General features: G+C 41.4%; 1 protein-coding gene across 2 annotated transcripts in view; it reads left to right on the top strand.

Annotated features, from left to right (window-relative positions):
• Window positions 1–15,394, top strand: part of cog6 (component of oligomeric golgi complex 6) — a 33,222-nt gene that overhangs the window by 4,042 nt on the left and 13,786 nt on the right. For both annotated transcript variants that reach the window (XM_078245762.1, XM_078245761.1), the window contains exons 5-8: window positions 9,656–9,767; window positions 10,349–10,431; window positions 10,663–10,733; window positions 13,530–13,623. In XM_078245762.1, the coding sequence (XP_078101888.1) occupies window positions 9,656–9,767; window positions 10,349–10,431; window positions 10,663–10,733; window positions 13,530–13,623 (360 nt within the window). The remainder of the gene's footprint in view (window positions 1–9,655; window positions 9,768–10,348; window positions 10,432–10,662; window positions 10,734–13,529; window positions 13,624–15,394) is intronic.

Genomic DNA, 15,394 nt, shown 5'->3' with positions numbered 1-15,394 from the left:
ACGATACATTATTCATTCACAAAGGAAATTGGTGTCCTTAAAGGTTGGATTTTTCCTCATTTTATTATTATTTTTTTTTTTTAAATTAAGGCATTAAGATCAATTTCCAAAGGATGATTTTTTTTCTTCTTCTTTTTTTCTCTTTTTAGTCAACTTTAGCATGGGTGTATTCACCTATGCTGAGCACTGTATGTATATTTGAACTAAGATAGACATAATGAATCAGTGGCGAAAACAGCAAATCCAGCTGCCTTTTGCCTTTGTTTGCCTATAAGTCAAGTAGAACTTTATTTGTTCCCAGAGAGGCCAATTGGTTTTGCAGCAGGGACAACAGTAATCACAAAAGACCAATCGATCAACAACATATAATAATAATAATAATAATAATAATAATAATAATAATAATAATAATAATAATAAATAGTAAATAGTGTCTGCTGTCAGACAGAATGGATTCTGCTTTCTTTAACAATGGTTTGTTATACAAATCGGTCTTTTTTTGGTTGAGTACCCGTGATACTCCTACAGACCTTGGTACGTCGACCAAAATCCATGTCAATATGTAAATGAAAATCGCCCACCCTGACCCCCCCCCCCCCCCTTCAACCCTGGCGCGGATTCTTCTTCTTTTTCCCTACAAACTTATTTCATACAATTTTGTTAATGCATTGTTCTGTTTTAGATTAAGAGAAGCATATGAAAAGATAAAACAAAAAGTAAAAATCGACTGTAAAACAAAGTCATCAGGGAGCTGTCAACTTCAACTCGCTACACGAGTCTGATACACAGAGTGACCAGAAAAGTAGAAACTTCTGTGCAATGTAATGTAATCCAATGTGCAGTAATTATTACTACCTTTGGGGAACTCGCTCTTTTAATTGTTTGATTGTGGCAGACAGTGCGTCAGCAAGTAAATTCAGCTCTACTGTAACGTTTGAGGCAGTAGTTTGGTATTTTTTTGTATTGGATTGCATCATATTGTACATTTGTTTTCTGATATTTTGCTTCATAAATCTGTTTTTTCTTTTACTATTATGCAGTCAAGTGCTCTACACGTTCATAATGTACAGCCTCAAATTGCTCTGTGAGCACTCCCAAGAACTTCAGTAGTAGTTTTAACAAAAACTGAACCTGGCACTGTTTATTGTAGGGCTGTTATGATGGATTACATTGAGCACGTTTTGTTGCATTTTTCACTTTCAAACAGCTGTTGATATGGGAATTATCCGAGGGACTCAGCCTTTTTCTTAATCTATCACAGCAAGCACACGTTTCTGATCTGATTGTAAGGAAAATGTAAAATGAAACCATAGGATGAGGCTGACGCCCTGAACATTTCAACTAAAATGTCAGTGAAAGATAAGCCGGCTAGTTTATTTTAAAATATCTGCAGAAATTTCAACGAAATCTGGCACTGCCATTTTTTTCCCTCCCGTTATCAGTTCTGAGGCTAGAAGTCATTTTGGAAACCTATCACACGCGTCAGTGATAGGCATCGTCATCAGTCCAAAGCTAGACACAGTCAGTTCACTCTCTCTGTGGTCTCATTTCCCTTCGCACAGAAATGTCCTCTTTTTCTATTTAAGTTTCCAGACAAATCAATCATGGCACACTACAGGAACGACATGGTGATAAGCGTTTATTGCACACATGCTGTTTGGAAAGTAGGACCTTGCTTGATGTGCTAGCACTGTCTTGTTTTAAAGGAGTAAAGTAGTAAATGAGTTGCCACTGGCAGTTGTCAACAAAAGTGTGTGTGTGTGTGTGGTTCCCATTTAATTAGAGCCATACCATTACACTCAAAATGATATAATGATCATTTGAAACAAATAAAGACATGACCCACCAAGTTTGAACACTAAAGGCCCAGACACACAGAGCCCATGGCCAAACGTCGGCAGGAAAAAGTATTCCTGCCGACGACAAAAGTATTGTCGCCCCAAAAAATGAAAACCAGCAGTTGATTGGACGAACGCGTCACGTGGGTCTGGTTTCTCTGGAAATTCAAAGACAGACTGTCATGGCGGCTTGTTCAGAATACGATCGAAACGTGTTTCTGAAAACATTTTAAGCGAGAAATAGGCCGCACAGTTGCTGAATCTGTCTTCATTTCAGATCAACAAAGGTCAGTTTAAAAGATTTTCGTCAGATTTTGAGAGACTCTAGTCACGCTCATTCCGCTCCCCGTTTCCGGGTTAGCACTCCACCAATCAGATGGGTCATTTGAGTCCGACTGCCGGCAGTGCCCGTCCCGCTGATTATACATGTCAAATCGGCCAAAATGAAGGCCGACGGCCCCTCGGACGGACGACGGCACGGAACACACCACACAGACTCGAGTCACTGACCTCGCCAGACTGTCCAACGGCCGATTATCGGTTCGGTGTGTCAGCGCCTTAATACGTTGAAGAGAACATTTCTAGTCTGTGAAATGCTGCTTCTCTTTAGTGTCAAAAGTTAGCGCGATATGGTGCAGGACAGGAGGGGCTGTCACGCACGTCTTTATTTTTGATGAGGGATGAATGATTCATGAGCTTGATGAATATTTCTCCTGCAGTTGTCTATTTGCATAAGGAGGGCAGCACTCATCATTAATGAAGCTCTATTTGTTTTATTTGTCATGTCCTGTGATGTCTGGCCCTGAGATACACATCAAAGTAGTTCTTGTTTACCCTGCGTTGCTCCTTATCTCATTGAAGCCAGGCTATTACAGCTGGAGAGCAGCCCATCACACTGTTCCTGTATTTGAGCATTTGCATTGAGATTTGCTGACAACACTTATTAAGAGCCATCAGATATGCAGGTCCAGTACAGTGCACCATGGCATAGAGTCACGAGTGGAGTCAGACAGTGCATCTCGGGTATCTTTTTTTTTTTTTGGTTGAAAGCCTGCCAATAAAATTAATCTAGGCATCATTAATCTATGAGTTAGGCTGGGCAGAGTGTTGACAGGGAATTTGAAAACCCTTCTCCTGTTGGCTGATAGCTGAGGGGTTGGGGGTTGGTTGGGGGTTTATTAGAATTTTGTGGCGGCTGTGACCTTAGCGCTCAGCGACCGTGTGAGTAGACATAGAGGCGCGGGCAACGATAATGTAGATTTCTGGCAAAAGACACTGCTTACAGCTGTGATGTACCGAGGCAATTCCATGCTCCGCTGGCACAGCTGCAGGACCTCCTTGACGTAAAGGTGACACAGGAGGGGAGGGGCTCCGAATCTGAGAGCAGTGAAAGACACCAGCAGGGACAAAGCCACCGGTGAAACCGTGCTGACACAATGAATGCGTTAAAATATGACATAAACATGTCGCTTTTGCGAAGGGTTTCTTGTTGAATGTCAGAGGTTCTACTTGAATGCCCTTCCGAGTGCCGTTGGTCCCGTTGGGAACTGCTTGTCCATTTGCATGACATTTTCATTCGCAGAACTACAATGACCCCACAGCCAGATGGGATAGAGTCTGCACGCTGGGCTTTGACCTTGTCTTTAGCGATTGTGTCTCAGAAGAGCTGCCAGGGGACGTGTGCAGTCAAGCTGTCCTCCTTCAGCCACCCACCAGTCAGCCCACTGCACCACACCACTCCAGTTTTCTCGGTCACATCTATTCCAGGTCACACAATCCTCTGCAGTCCCAGGCCACTGTCTTTTTGTTGTGTTGTTTTTTGTACGTTTCTCCTATTGACCCTTATTAGTGCTGCACGATATGAGGAAAATATGCGATAATGCTGTTGAATATCGCGATGACGATATTACTTGCGGTAAATAAACGGATATCAAAATGTACTCCGTTCTGCATTTCTGCTGCTTTCAGTATTCTGCTAAAATATAACAAATTGCTTGTCGAATTTAAAACGAACAAAACCAAATAACCTCCAACATTCTTTAATTGAACAATTTGAACATTGAAAAAAATGTAAATTGTGTCATTGTCTTTCGCGATCGCTTTTTGCGATGTGTTTATTGCGCCAGTTGATATCGCGATGACAATGAAAAAAAAAAAAGGATATACAGTATCATGCAGCCCTAACCCTTATTATAGCAGTATAATCTGATATTTTGTGCTCTGCAGAAGCTCCTGATGTGTATTTACCCGACAGAGCTGGCCTGTCCTGGACTGTTTGCTATCTTATCTGCCAGTGGCACTGTGTCATTTGTCAGCTCTAATGAAACAGAAAGGAACCATTGCTTACAGTGTGCAGGAGCAAAGGTGGGAGAGGCGGGCCAGTGAGAATGGACGAGCTGTGTTTGTCTGCAGGCTTTAAGGCGTGCTGCTCTTTTGTTTTGGGCTGGTCCTGTTCAAAGACGCTGTCAGCAAGAGCAGTAAATAGGCGTTGTGTGTTGTTCCATAATGAAACGTAACGCTACCCAGCTGCCCTGCACTGTGTGATCTTTGCATTAGCGTGACATGTTATCTGCTGAACAAGTTGAGACGTCTCCCAAATGGATGTTTCTGTATACTGTATGGCCTCAGCAGCAGCCCGAGCTGAAGGGGCCGCTCTGTTGGTTTAGTTCTCCAGCTATTACTGAACCACTCAGGCAGCTACAGTAGGCCTACTTGGTTGCATGCCATAGAGCAATGTAGATACATGTAGTAACCACAACTAAGAGATAACCGCTTTGCTTTTTGGCTTGTCGCAGCCACTAGGGGTGGGAATCACCCCCATGATACGGTATTATCACGATACTTATGTCCCAATATGATATTATTGCGATATATTTAAACATATTGCAATAATCTGCGATACATTTAAATTTTTAAATGGTTTTTATTTATTTATTTTACTTTATTTTTTTCAAGATTATTTTTTTGGGGGCTTTTCTCTTTATTGTACAGTGACAGTGGGTAGACAGGAAAGGGGGAGAGAGATGGGGGACGACACGCAGCAAAGGGCAGCAGGTCGAACATGGTGCGAACACTCTTACTGGGTGAGCTAGAGGCCGTCCCTACATTGCAGTTTATAACATTTTTTCCTAAGTCAAACTAAGTCCCCGAAGAATAACTTTGTCAACATCTGTTTTATCTAAAAAGGTAAATTTCTCTGTTTGACTAGAAACTCAACTGCCCCATCTAGTGAACTGGAAAAGCAATTTGTTTTATTATTCTACTCCCAAAAAGTTAAATTCTCATGTGCACTTTATATAATAAAAGACCGATCCTTGGCGTCCGTGTATCAATACAGTATCGCAGCGGAAATGATCGCGATACTATGCTGTATCGATACCCCCCCATCCCTAGCAGCCACTCGTTTGCCACAGTAATTCCTACAGCATATGATGAGTGTGTGTGTTTTAGTGAGACCATTTTGTTCCTGAAAACAAAGCAAATGTTTAAGTATGACTTCTGTGTATGTCATTACTAAATCAGGAGCTCTGAAACCCCCGAGAGAACGATCAGGGACATCAAAGTGAAAATGACAACCTGGGTAATATGACACTTGAGCCTTATTAAGGCTCAGCAGGCTGTTAATGAGGGTATGGCTGTGAATGTGCCTTTGTATTGTCTGATGGGACTGTGGTCATTGGCGTGTGGCTAACTAACAGCTTTGTGGATGCCACATTTCCACGCAAGCCTTTGAAATGACCACTAATAGACTTTAATGGATGATCAACACACACGGTTTCCAACTTCTGAGAGGGTTTAGACATTCGCTTGTTACAGAGAACAGTTGATCTTCTTCTTATTCATTCTGTGTGATTATCATTCAGACATGTCTTGTAAATCTAAAGAAATCAAATGTGTAATTTAGAAAATAAATGAAATTTAAATGTTTTTCACTGATCAAGTTTTTATAAACTTGGTGCTGCACCATCAGCTCAGCTCTGTGAGGTTATTAAATAGGCTTTGGTAATTTCAGTGTTTCAGTTTTGACAAAGCTGTTTATGAGATTGTGCTGCGTTATATTGCCTAAACGATTTCTGTGCTTGAACAGACAAAATCAATTGGCCTGCTTGAGAAATCTGAGCGCGCACACGCACACACACACACACGCACACACACGCACACACACACACACACACACACACACACACACACACACACACACACACACACACACACACACACAAACACACACGGACCTAAAGAGAAACATTGTAACTTGTTTTCATCCCATCATATAACATTATGTAACCTGGATCTAATTTTACTTTGCAGAAAAGCATACGTATTGAGTTCATCCTTTGAACCACTAGCCCAGAGTCTCTACATACGTGCCAGTGGGACACTGCAGATTCACTCAAGGATGTTTCCTCTCTCTGGTATTTGTTAATTACAGTCTGGAGAAGAATGTGTCATGTCCTGACAGCGCTGTAGAAAACGATCCTGCTGCTGCTCCACCACCACCGTTCCCTTGCTCTCCTTTGCTCGGCTACAGCTCCCACGGTACCCCTCTCCTAACCTCGTACAGGCTTCGCAACCTATGTCTTTTGTTGTGATTAACATCTTGGAGGAACAGGTCTGTCACTTTTGGCCTGAGCTTGAGAAATTGGAGGCATTTCTTATCTTCCAGGGGTGAATCTGTTTGACATGTTTTCTCTGCTGGTGCTTTCGTTCGCAACACGGCAATGGATAGAAACACTAATGAACAAGGGATTGGGAACAATTGCTGCCTTGAAATGAAACTCCCGAGTTCATATTTCTGACATTGGAGCAGAGTAGTCTCGCATTGCCAGATATCTATCTCCACAGCGCTGTGGAGTAAGGTCTGGCCCCACCACACATACATTCTGGGATAGGAGAAAAAAAAAATCACTGTGGGTTGTTCCCATTTCTTTAAATCAATCACAATCGTCTTGGCCGGAGCTAAGCTCCGGAGGCAAAGACATTGGATCTGCTAAATGGACTTCGGAAGGAACTTGTTTTGGTGAAACATTTGCACCCCGCAAAAGAGAACGCCACATACAATATTAAATGAAGTTAACTGTTGACACAATACCGTAACGTGAGCCATTTAAATCAGCTGGATACATGTGTGACGGCTCTCCCTCCTCAAGGTTGCTTGGTTTGTTTGGACTTTGGGTTGAGTTACTTTTGCGTTCTAACATTGCTACACCTACACACATCCATACACTACACACATTACCGATAAACTGATAGCATGTTTACCTCTGTTTATTTAAATCCATTTAAACGTGTGTGTTCTCCACATTTCGTCACTTTGAGCCAGGTCATGACACATGGTTAAACCTCATTTGCTCTTACTAGTGCAACGCCGTGTGTATTGTGTCCGTAGCAAATCCCCGCCAATCTGTCCCAAAACGTCCCAGTTAGAGAGCAAATGCCGTAAACACATTCTTTGTAAATCTCTACAGTCATTCCCCGAAAGAACCAAGCAGGCCTTTCTTGTTGCGCGATCCAAATTTGCTTCAAAACTTGCCATTTTCATCGTGTAGCTCGCTAGCGCGACGGTTGTTAGTTGTTCCCAAAACGAACAGTTTTGCATGGCGAGGGACATCCGGCGGAATATCCGGCAGAGCCAGTTAATGAACTGTTGTCGATCCTGACTAGGAGCTGAGTGAATTATATAATCGCTGGTCAAGTGGTTTAACCGTAAGAAAGCTGTTGCAAGGTGACTGACAATGAACACAGACGTTGCCTTGGTCCAATTTTAAAACTTGATAATGATTTTGTGTTTTTTGGCATTTCAAGTGTCAAGTAACTGATAATGTATATTCAAATATAACTTTTGGACATATATTTAAGTGTATCTTAATATTTAAGTCATGAATACAATATCACTGGGTCATGCAAGTCAACTCCTTACATAGACACAGTGAACACGACCGACTTTGAAGGCACCAACTGTTGGTGGAAATGCAGTCTGCGGCTTTAATGCTTCATGAATTAAATTCCAAGCTATGGCGTGTAAAATGTGAATAATGAGATAAGGCTTATGAAGCTTTTATGGCTGTAAGGATCAGATGGCCACTTCATTTTTTATCTCCCAAAAAACTGGTATGTATGTGGGACCTTTTATCCCATGTTGTGCATGTGTGCATTTCTCATTATTGTAAAAGCTTGCTGCATAAATTTGCATATCAGTGATAAAATCACCTTTCTTGTAGCTTCTCGTTGTACACGAGTTGCCAGTTGTTACATTACTATCGCTGGTATTGTGTGAAGAAAAGCATGTTCACATGGAATTAGTTTCTCTAATTTATGCCTCACTCATTTTAATGAATTAGCATAGTTTATTTTTTATATATTACTGTTAATGTGATAGAATATGAGGTAACTGAAGTGCCTCGTGTTTTCACTTATCTCTCAGCAGCATGGTGGGTTTTCTCATTAGTTTCCTCTACTCTGTCTTGAACTTCAGTGTGTTTTTGTACTCACGTGTGCAAGGTTGGGCAGTGACGGGTATAATTTAATACAAATGATATGTGTTTGATCTGTTTTATATTACCTAAATAACCGACCATCATTTTAAATATTTGTGACAGACTTAAAGATTGCTTTGGACAATCTCACAGTGAAAGCGTGTAGCCTTTTTTTTTTAAAGTAGAGACAGGCCTGCTGTGTAGATAAAACAAAACAGTTATAATAATTATTGTCACTACTTAGAATTTTAAATCTAGTAGCTGGGTTGCCGTAATTCCCAAGCCTCTCTGTGCATGGAATTAAAGGCGCTGGTCCAGCCACGCTGTCCCCTTTGTGCGTTGCGACACAATCTCAACACACGAAACACATAAAGGGCAAAGATGCCTTGAGGTTCTGCGTGTGAGGCTCCACGATCTGTACAGAGAAATAGTAAATCATAGGATCCTGTAACAGATTTACAACCCTTTACTCTCAGCTGGCTGAACTCTGGTAATAGCCGCGTGAGAGACAACGGTCAGATAATGTTGGGTTCTTCTTCTCCTCCTCCTCCACCACCACAACAACCTGGTGATTTACTGATCCAGCCTTGTTTTCGTATACAGGAGGGGGGGGGTTATAGACGAGGCGGTTTGGATGGAAAGATGGGGACAGAGGGAGTGCTCGCTGTTGTTCTGCTGTCCCGTGACAGACTGGGGCGGTTGCCATGGTCACTGTTGTGTTGAGACACTTATCGTGACCCTGATAGTGATCGCTCTGCTTTTGTCAATGGTGACAAAACCTGGCCAGTATCTGGCTCTGTATTCTTTGTGTGTCTCTTGTCTTCCTCTGTTATTTATTCCTGCACGTGATATCTTAACTCTGTGTCCCACCCTGTTGTCTCACTCTGACTGTGTGAGACTCACTGTGAGCAAAGCTATGTGCGTGTGTGTGAGGAGTTTGACTGCCATCTGCTGTAGAACTCCAAACATTACAGCTTGTTGACAACATGCATACTTTTTTTTTTTTGTTTAATAAAAGCATACATACTTTGTGCAAGTTTTCCACACTGACAGATCTTTTTATCTGCACAGTAAGAAAGCACAAGGGGGGGGCGACATAATACAGTGATAAAAAACAATGAAAGATGGAAGGAATAATCTGGATGCTTTTGGGAGATAAAAATCCACAAGGATTGAACCTTGAAGACAGACAAAACAAATTGTATTGTGATTACAGGCAAAGGGCCAACTGAACTGAACCGAAACTAAATGACAAAGCATTATGAGGAGAAAATAATTATCTATAAAGACATTAAAGTGCGACAATGGCAAATGACAACATGTACCTCTATTTCCCCTCAGTCACCGCCTGGAGGTGAGAGCTCAGGTTGCTCAGGCTTTCCTTGCCAAGTTCCAGCTGTCTAATGAGGAGATGTCCACACTGCGAGGGGCTCGGGATGCACCCATTACTGAGGTATTCTCCATTATAATGTAGACTAGCCAATGAAAGAATCCTCCCATCTGCGCCCACGGGATGGGAGGAGGCAATATCGGGTACACATGAGTGTCTTGCCGATCTGTAGCTGTAGTTTTTTGCTTGAGAGGCTCATTATCTGTGTCCTGTAGTTGAAGAGTTTGAGCTTCTCACTCTGCCAAAGTGCTGCTACAGTATCTAATATGTTGTAAGATGTGGTCAAGATATTCCACATCCATTAACCAAAGTTTCTGATTTTGAAAAAATTAATTTTTTTACCTTTTCCTGCCATCCTCCATATGACTTTATACTATATACCACCTACTACGGTATACATGCTAAAAACAAAACAAAATGATTTAAATATGCATATAATTTAGCATGTGAAATAGCACCACACACCTGTAAGCTTAAAATCAAGTTTTTTTTTGTTTATCAATATTGCATGATCAGTTCCAAAAGCTGTCCTTACCAAAGCTATAATTAGTTTTTTGACTTAAAAAAAAAACAAGTATATTGACTTCTGCAAATCTGCAACCCATATCGCTCCTAATATGTTCATGTGCCATTTAATTTCCCAGGATTTCTTCAAAGCTCTCAGCCGAGTGAAGCACATCCACGAGGATGTGAAAATCCTCTTGCGAACCAACCAGCAAACTGCGGGGTAAGGTGCACGTCTCGCTCCATAGTGTTACTCTGTGCTCCTCTTCCTCTGACAGAATGAAACAACAGTGTAGTTTACAGCCATGCTGTTCTAGTTGTCAAATTCATTTTAAGCCTGAATGGAAAAACAAACCCATCCAAGTCTGGTATTTATGTCACCGTCGGGGATCTGACACTATGCTGCAGGTTATGGGTATGTAATATGTGCTCTTGGTTTGTGTGCTTTTTGCAGGTTAGAGATCATGGAGCAGATGGCCGTGTTACAGGAGACCTCTTATGAGCAGCTCTACCGCTGGGCTCAGAGTGAGTACAGCACACAGAGTTAATACCACTGACTCACAGTAACCCTCATTGTTCAAGGCCTCCATACTGAACTTGAACTTGACAATGAAGCAAGTGCATTTTGAAAAAAAGGAATGAAATGTATGAAAAGTTTCCTCCCATAATCAGGCTTTTGAGTCTTTGAGTTTTTTTGTCACAAGTTTTTGTCTTTAAGTTTCTACTGTTGATGGATGGAGCTAAATACAGAATTGTGCTCTTTCAAGTGAGAGTAATGGCGTGTCTAGGACACATTCGAGGACACGTGACTCATAACCACCGAGTTTGACCAAAAGAATGCCAGAAACCCAATTTTTCCTCCGCTTAGCCTTGTGTTTTGCCATTGAAATTAAAATGGAAATAAACCATTTTAGATCACAGAAAACTAATTTTTGTAAATACACCTTAACAAAATATAAAGCGTCTACTAAATTGTGAAAGTGAACGTTCGGTATTGGTCAAATGAAAGAGCTGTCAGTTATAACGTCGTTTTATAATTTCTCTGCATGTAGTAGAAGTAAGTCTATTTTGTGAAGGCTCTCTTCTATACATGCATCTGTCAGCAGTTCATGAGGGAGAACTACATTTTTACAAATATAGTACTGCGTGTTGTTTAAAGAGGGCATTTACTTGTATTTCAAGCATTAGGTATGGTCCGACAGTAGTGGAGTGTTTTGACCCATTTCCTCCACAGTCTGGAAGATTGGCCACTGCCTGCTCATTGTTTGTATTGTCTGAAGCATAAGTAAACTGACTGGCTTCTTGGGACAAACTCATTGGAAAATATGATTGAAAAATGTTCTTGGTGCTTTGATTTGGTTCTTGACAACAGGGTTGCCATGGCCACAAACATTTAGCAACAATGAATGAAGCATAATGCAAGCATAGTTACCAGAAAGACTGCAGCTATTTATTAGTTGGATAATAGTGTTCTATTCCAATTAGTCTCGCTTTGCCAGACCATCCTCCACATGCTGCGGAGCGGAGGAGGGTCTGGCTAGTCCACTAGCATTCCGTGATCAGAGAAAAACGTGGTCTGGTTTATTGGCATTTCTAAAACCAATCACAATCGTCATGGGTAGAGAAGCACCGATTGACCGGCCGGTGACCGGAATTGGCCAATTTTCACGTCATCGGCCATGACCGGCGACCTGCCGGTCAGACTGACGTATGCCGATTTTATGCCGGTCAAATGCACTCGGGCGCCGCATGATTTACATCGCGCAACAGCAACATCACACGTGCACATGCAGGGTTTTCGCTGTGTGCATTTAGCAGCGACGCACCGCCGCTCAATCAGCCATTTATGAAATGTCATAAAGTCGTAATTATACACGACTCGAACAGTCAGCCGCTCTCTCTCTCTCTCTCCCCTCTGAGGCTGAAAAACTGGAACATGAAAACCGCACTCACGCGGGTCCCGTGAAATATGACAGCTACAGTTTATCGGAAAATAGCGTTGGGCACACTGACTTTGATGACTTTATCAGACCCCAGATGAGACAAGAAGCTAACGTTAGCAAACGCTGTGGTCCCTCTGCCTCTGACGCCCCGCTGGCCGCTGTAGGAGACGCTGTAAACAAAAAAGCAAAAAAAAGAGACGCTGTAGTCCTCCGACACGCTGTATTACCGTTACTGTTTAAAACGCTTTCCAGGTTAGTGGGGGTGCATACCGCTTAAAACCAACATTAAAAACATAGTAATCTTTAAAGAGTTTAGTTTTGTTGTTAAACTGTGTGTAAAATGAGCGGTGACGTTAAATCATCTGTTTCAGGTAACGGCACTCTCAGGGTACCGTCTATTTGCTGGATAGTTCCGAGGTAACCGCCGGTAGCTAACGTTAGCAGATAAGCCCGTTGACAGCAACGGTAGTGTTCACATTTATGCACAATGACACATAAAGCAAACTTGCTAAAAAAGGAACTACACGTTACTATTGACGTTCAAACAGGCCTGTGTGTGTATTTTGAGAAATATCTTTATACTGCATTAAGGCTATATTTATTTTATATTTATTTGTTATTTTTTTTATTGCCATTACCTGTTTTCCCTGTTTTCATACATACAGAAGTTTAGTTTGCTAAATATATCACATTTGTTTAGTTGGATATTGGATGTGAAAAGAAGGAAATGGTTCTTCCGTAACACTGCACTTTAGATGTGTGTTAATTTCCCACACCAGGAGTAATTTATATAGTTGTATTTTATAGCGATCAATTATCTATTTAAAAAATGTTCTATGCAAAATGTAATTTTTTTTATTAAAGAAAAGATAGAAAATAAATATTTGTGTGTGCTGTAAAGTGGTTAGAAAAAATGAAATCGGAATCGGCTAAAATCGGTATCGGCTGGCCTAACTCAAAGAAAATCGGGAATTGGCCTAGAAAGTTGTAATCAGTGCATCTCTAGTCATGGGCGGTTCTAAGCTCCGCACAGAGCGGCTGCAAAATAGCCTCGGGAAGGAACTTATTTTGGTGGAACATGTGTACGTTCAAAAGTTGTTTTAGTTGTGCAACAGAAAACTCCGATTGGACAGATAGTCTAGCTAGCTGTCTGGATTTACCCTGCAGAGATCTGAGGAGCAGTTAACCATAGTCCTCAGAAATCCACCAGAGTTTAGAACGCCAACACAAAGAAAGAGGAAGGAAACAGGACATCAGCGAAAAGACGTTCGGCGGAATTTCCTGCGGCACCGGAGCAATCCCGGAAGTGGAACCTTGTTGATATAGACTATATTCCTATAGATACATTTCCTGTCCCTTTTTCCTTCTTTCTACAAAGATGAATGCAGAGGACTGACCCAAGAGACCTGTGATATCTGCCCTGTGTTGACTCAAGCCATGGAAGCCTTACAAGACCGACCTGTCCTTTACAAGTAACGTACACACACATCACACACAGACACATCTCACACACACACACACACACACACACACACACACACACACACACACACACACACACATCACATCACATGTTGTATGGTCCATTTCTTCGTTTATCTTCCTCTCCATGTCAATCAGTGTTTACATCTCTTCTAAGAGCATTAACAGCTGTAGTGCGTAGTTTCCGTCGCCCCCACGAGGAATTCTAAGTAATGACAACAACACTGTCGGTGCGTCCACATGATACAAGCCTTCCGTGATCACGCACAGCCCTCCCCCTCCTCCACGCAGACTTGTATCCAAGGAGGACACGGAGGATTAAAAAACATGATGGAACAAGAGGTCATTATCTTCACTCGAGTTTCTGCGCGGGAAAGTCGCCGGACGACACAATCTTCTGAACATAGTCATACTGAGAAATACAGAGAGAGTTGTGTGGAGCTGACCGTCTTAATTAGCTTTGTAGCAACTCATTTGGCAACAGCTTGAATGTAACGGATGTTCATTAAAATCAAAAAGTTACGCGCTAAAGCTTTAACAGCTAGTAGACCTGTGTAATGGTGGATGTTTTGAAAATGTCCAAAATCAAGAGATGGATACTCATTTATTCATTTATTTATTCAAATGTAAAGGACCCTAAATAAGCCCTAAAAAAAATTTGCCAACCACTTCTGTTAACTATATCTCTGCCATTCATCATAGGAGCAGAAATGCATGCCAGTTACATGGAAAATGAAGTGGCAGTTTCCCCTACTAATTATAAGGCTCTGTATTTCAATCCTCCTCTGTCTTCTGTGGACACACGCAGGTGAATTTTGAGAACTTATTACCAAGGAGATGCTTGTCACTATGTTCTTGGTGAGATAAACATAGAGGTGTTTTCTTGGAAAACAACAGAGCAAACAGCATAAAGCAATAGAAAATGGCGCCACCATCCAGCCAGCAGAAGATGAAAAGTGCAAATCCACCAAAACAAAGAAGAGAGACACCGGCAAACAAATCAGCATTGTAACAAACTCTGCATCTGCAGCTTTATTACAAATGTCAAGTGCATGAATTAATCCAAATATATTACCTCATAGTTTAATAAAGCAGTGCTTAAAAAGACTGAAATCATTCTGATTATGTCCAGTAAATATGTTACCTGATGTATATGAGACATCATATGACATTCATTTAAAAATTCAACAAAGTTTAGTTTTGTAGCAGCTACGTTCCAAATGTCCCCTTGTCCGTTTTGTTTTGAATCCTCATTTAACTCTTTCAATTCAAGTTCTTCTAGTGGATTAGTTGATAAACAAAGAGTTTCATGAGTACAGTATATACTATACCTTGGGGTCGTGAAAACCTTTTTAGTTCTTTAAAATGCCTGAAGCAAGTATTACTAATGCCCATTACTCAGTTATTTTAAGACACGCACAAATACATAATGATAGAGTGAAGGAGGATGTTTTAAAAGCATTGTAATGTCAATATCCATGCAAATGATGATGATTTATACCGTCTTTCACAGGAAAGTACTCGCAGATTTCCTGTAGCTTAGTGTCAGTGTAACTTTGTCCCTAGAACAAAACAACACAAAGGAAAGTTTCCCATGTTACCCCAAGATATGTTTTCATGGCAAACCCTCATTCTGTCTGTCTGCATTCTCTGAAATGCACCTGTCTCAGTACCCAGCGTGTGTTTCAAGGCCATGCGCTGGCTGGGGATGTTGAGGCTGAGAAAGTGGAGACCAGCGTTCCTGGAAACTTAAAGTCGGCC

Source organism: Sander vitreus, chromosome 3 (assembly GCF_031162955.1).
Source record: "Sander vitreus isolate 19-12246 chromosome 3, sanVit1, whole genome shotgun sequence".
NCBI classification, from domain to species: Eukaryota; Metazoa; Chordata; class Actinopteri; order Perciformes; family Percidae; genus Sander; species Sander vitreus.
This window is presented reverse-complemented; position numbering and strand designations above follow the sequence as displayed.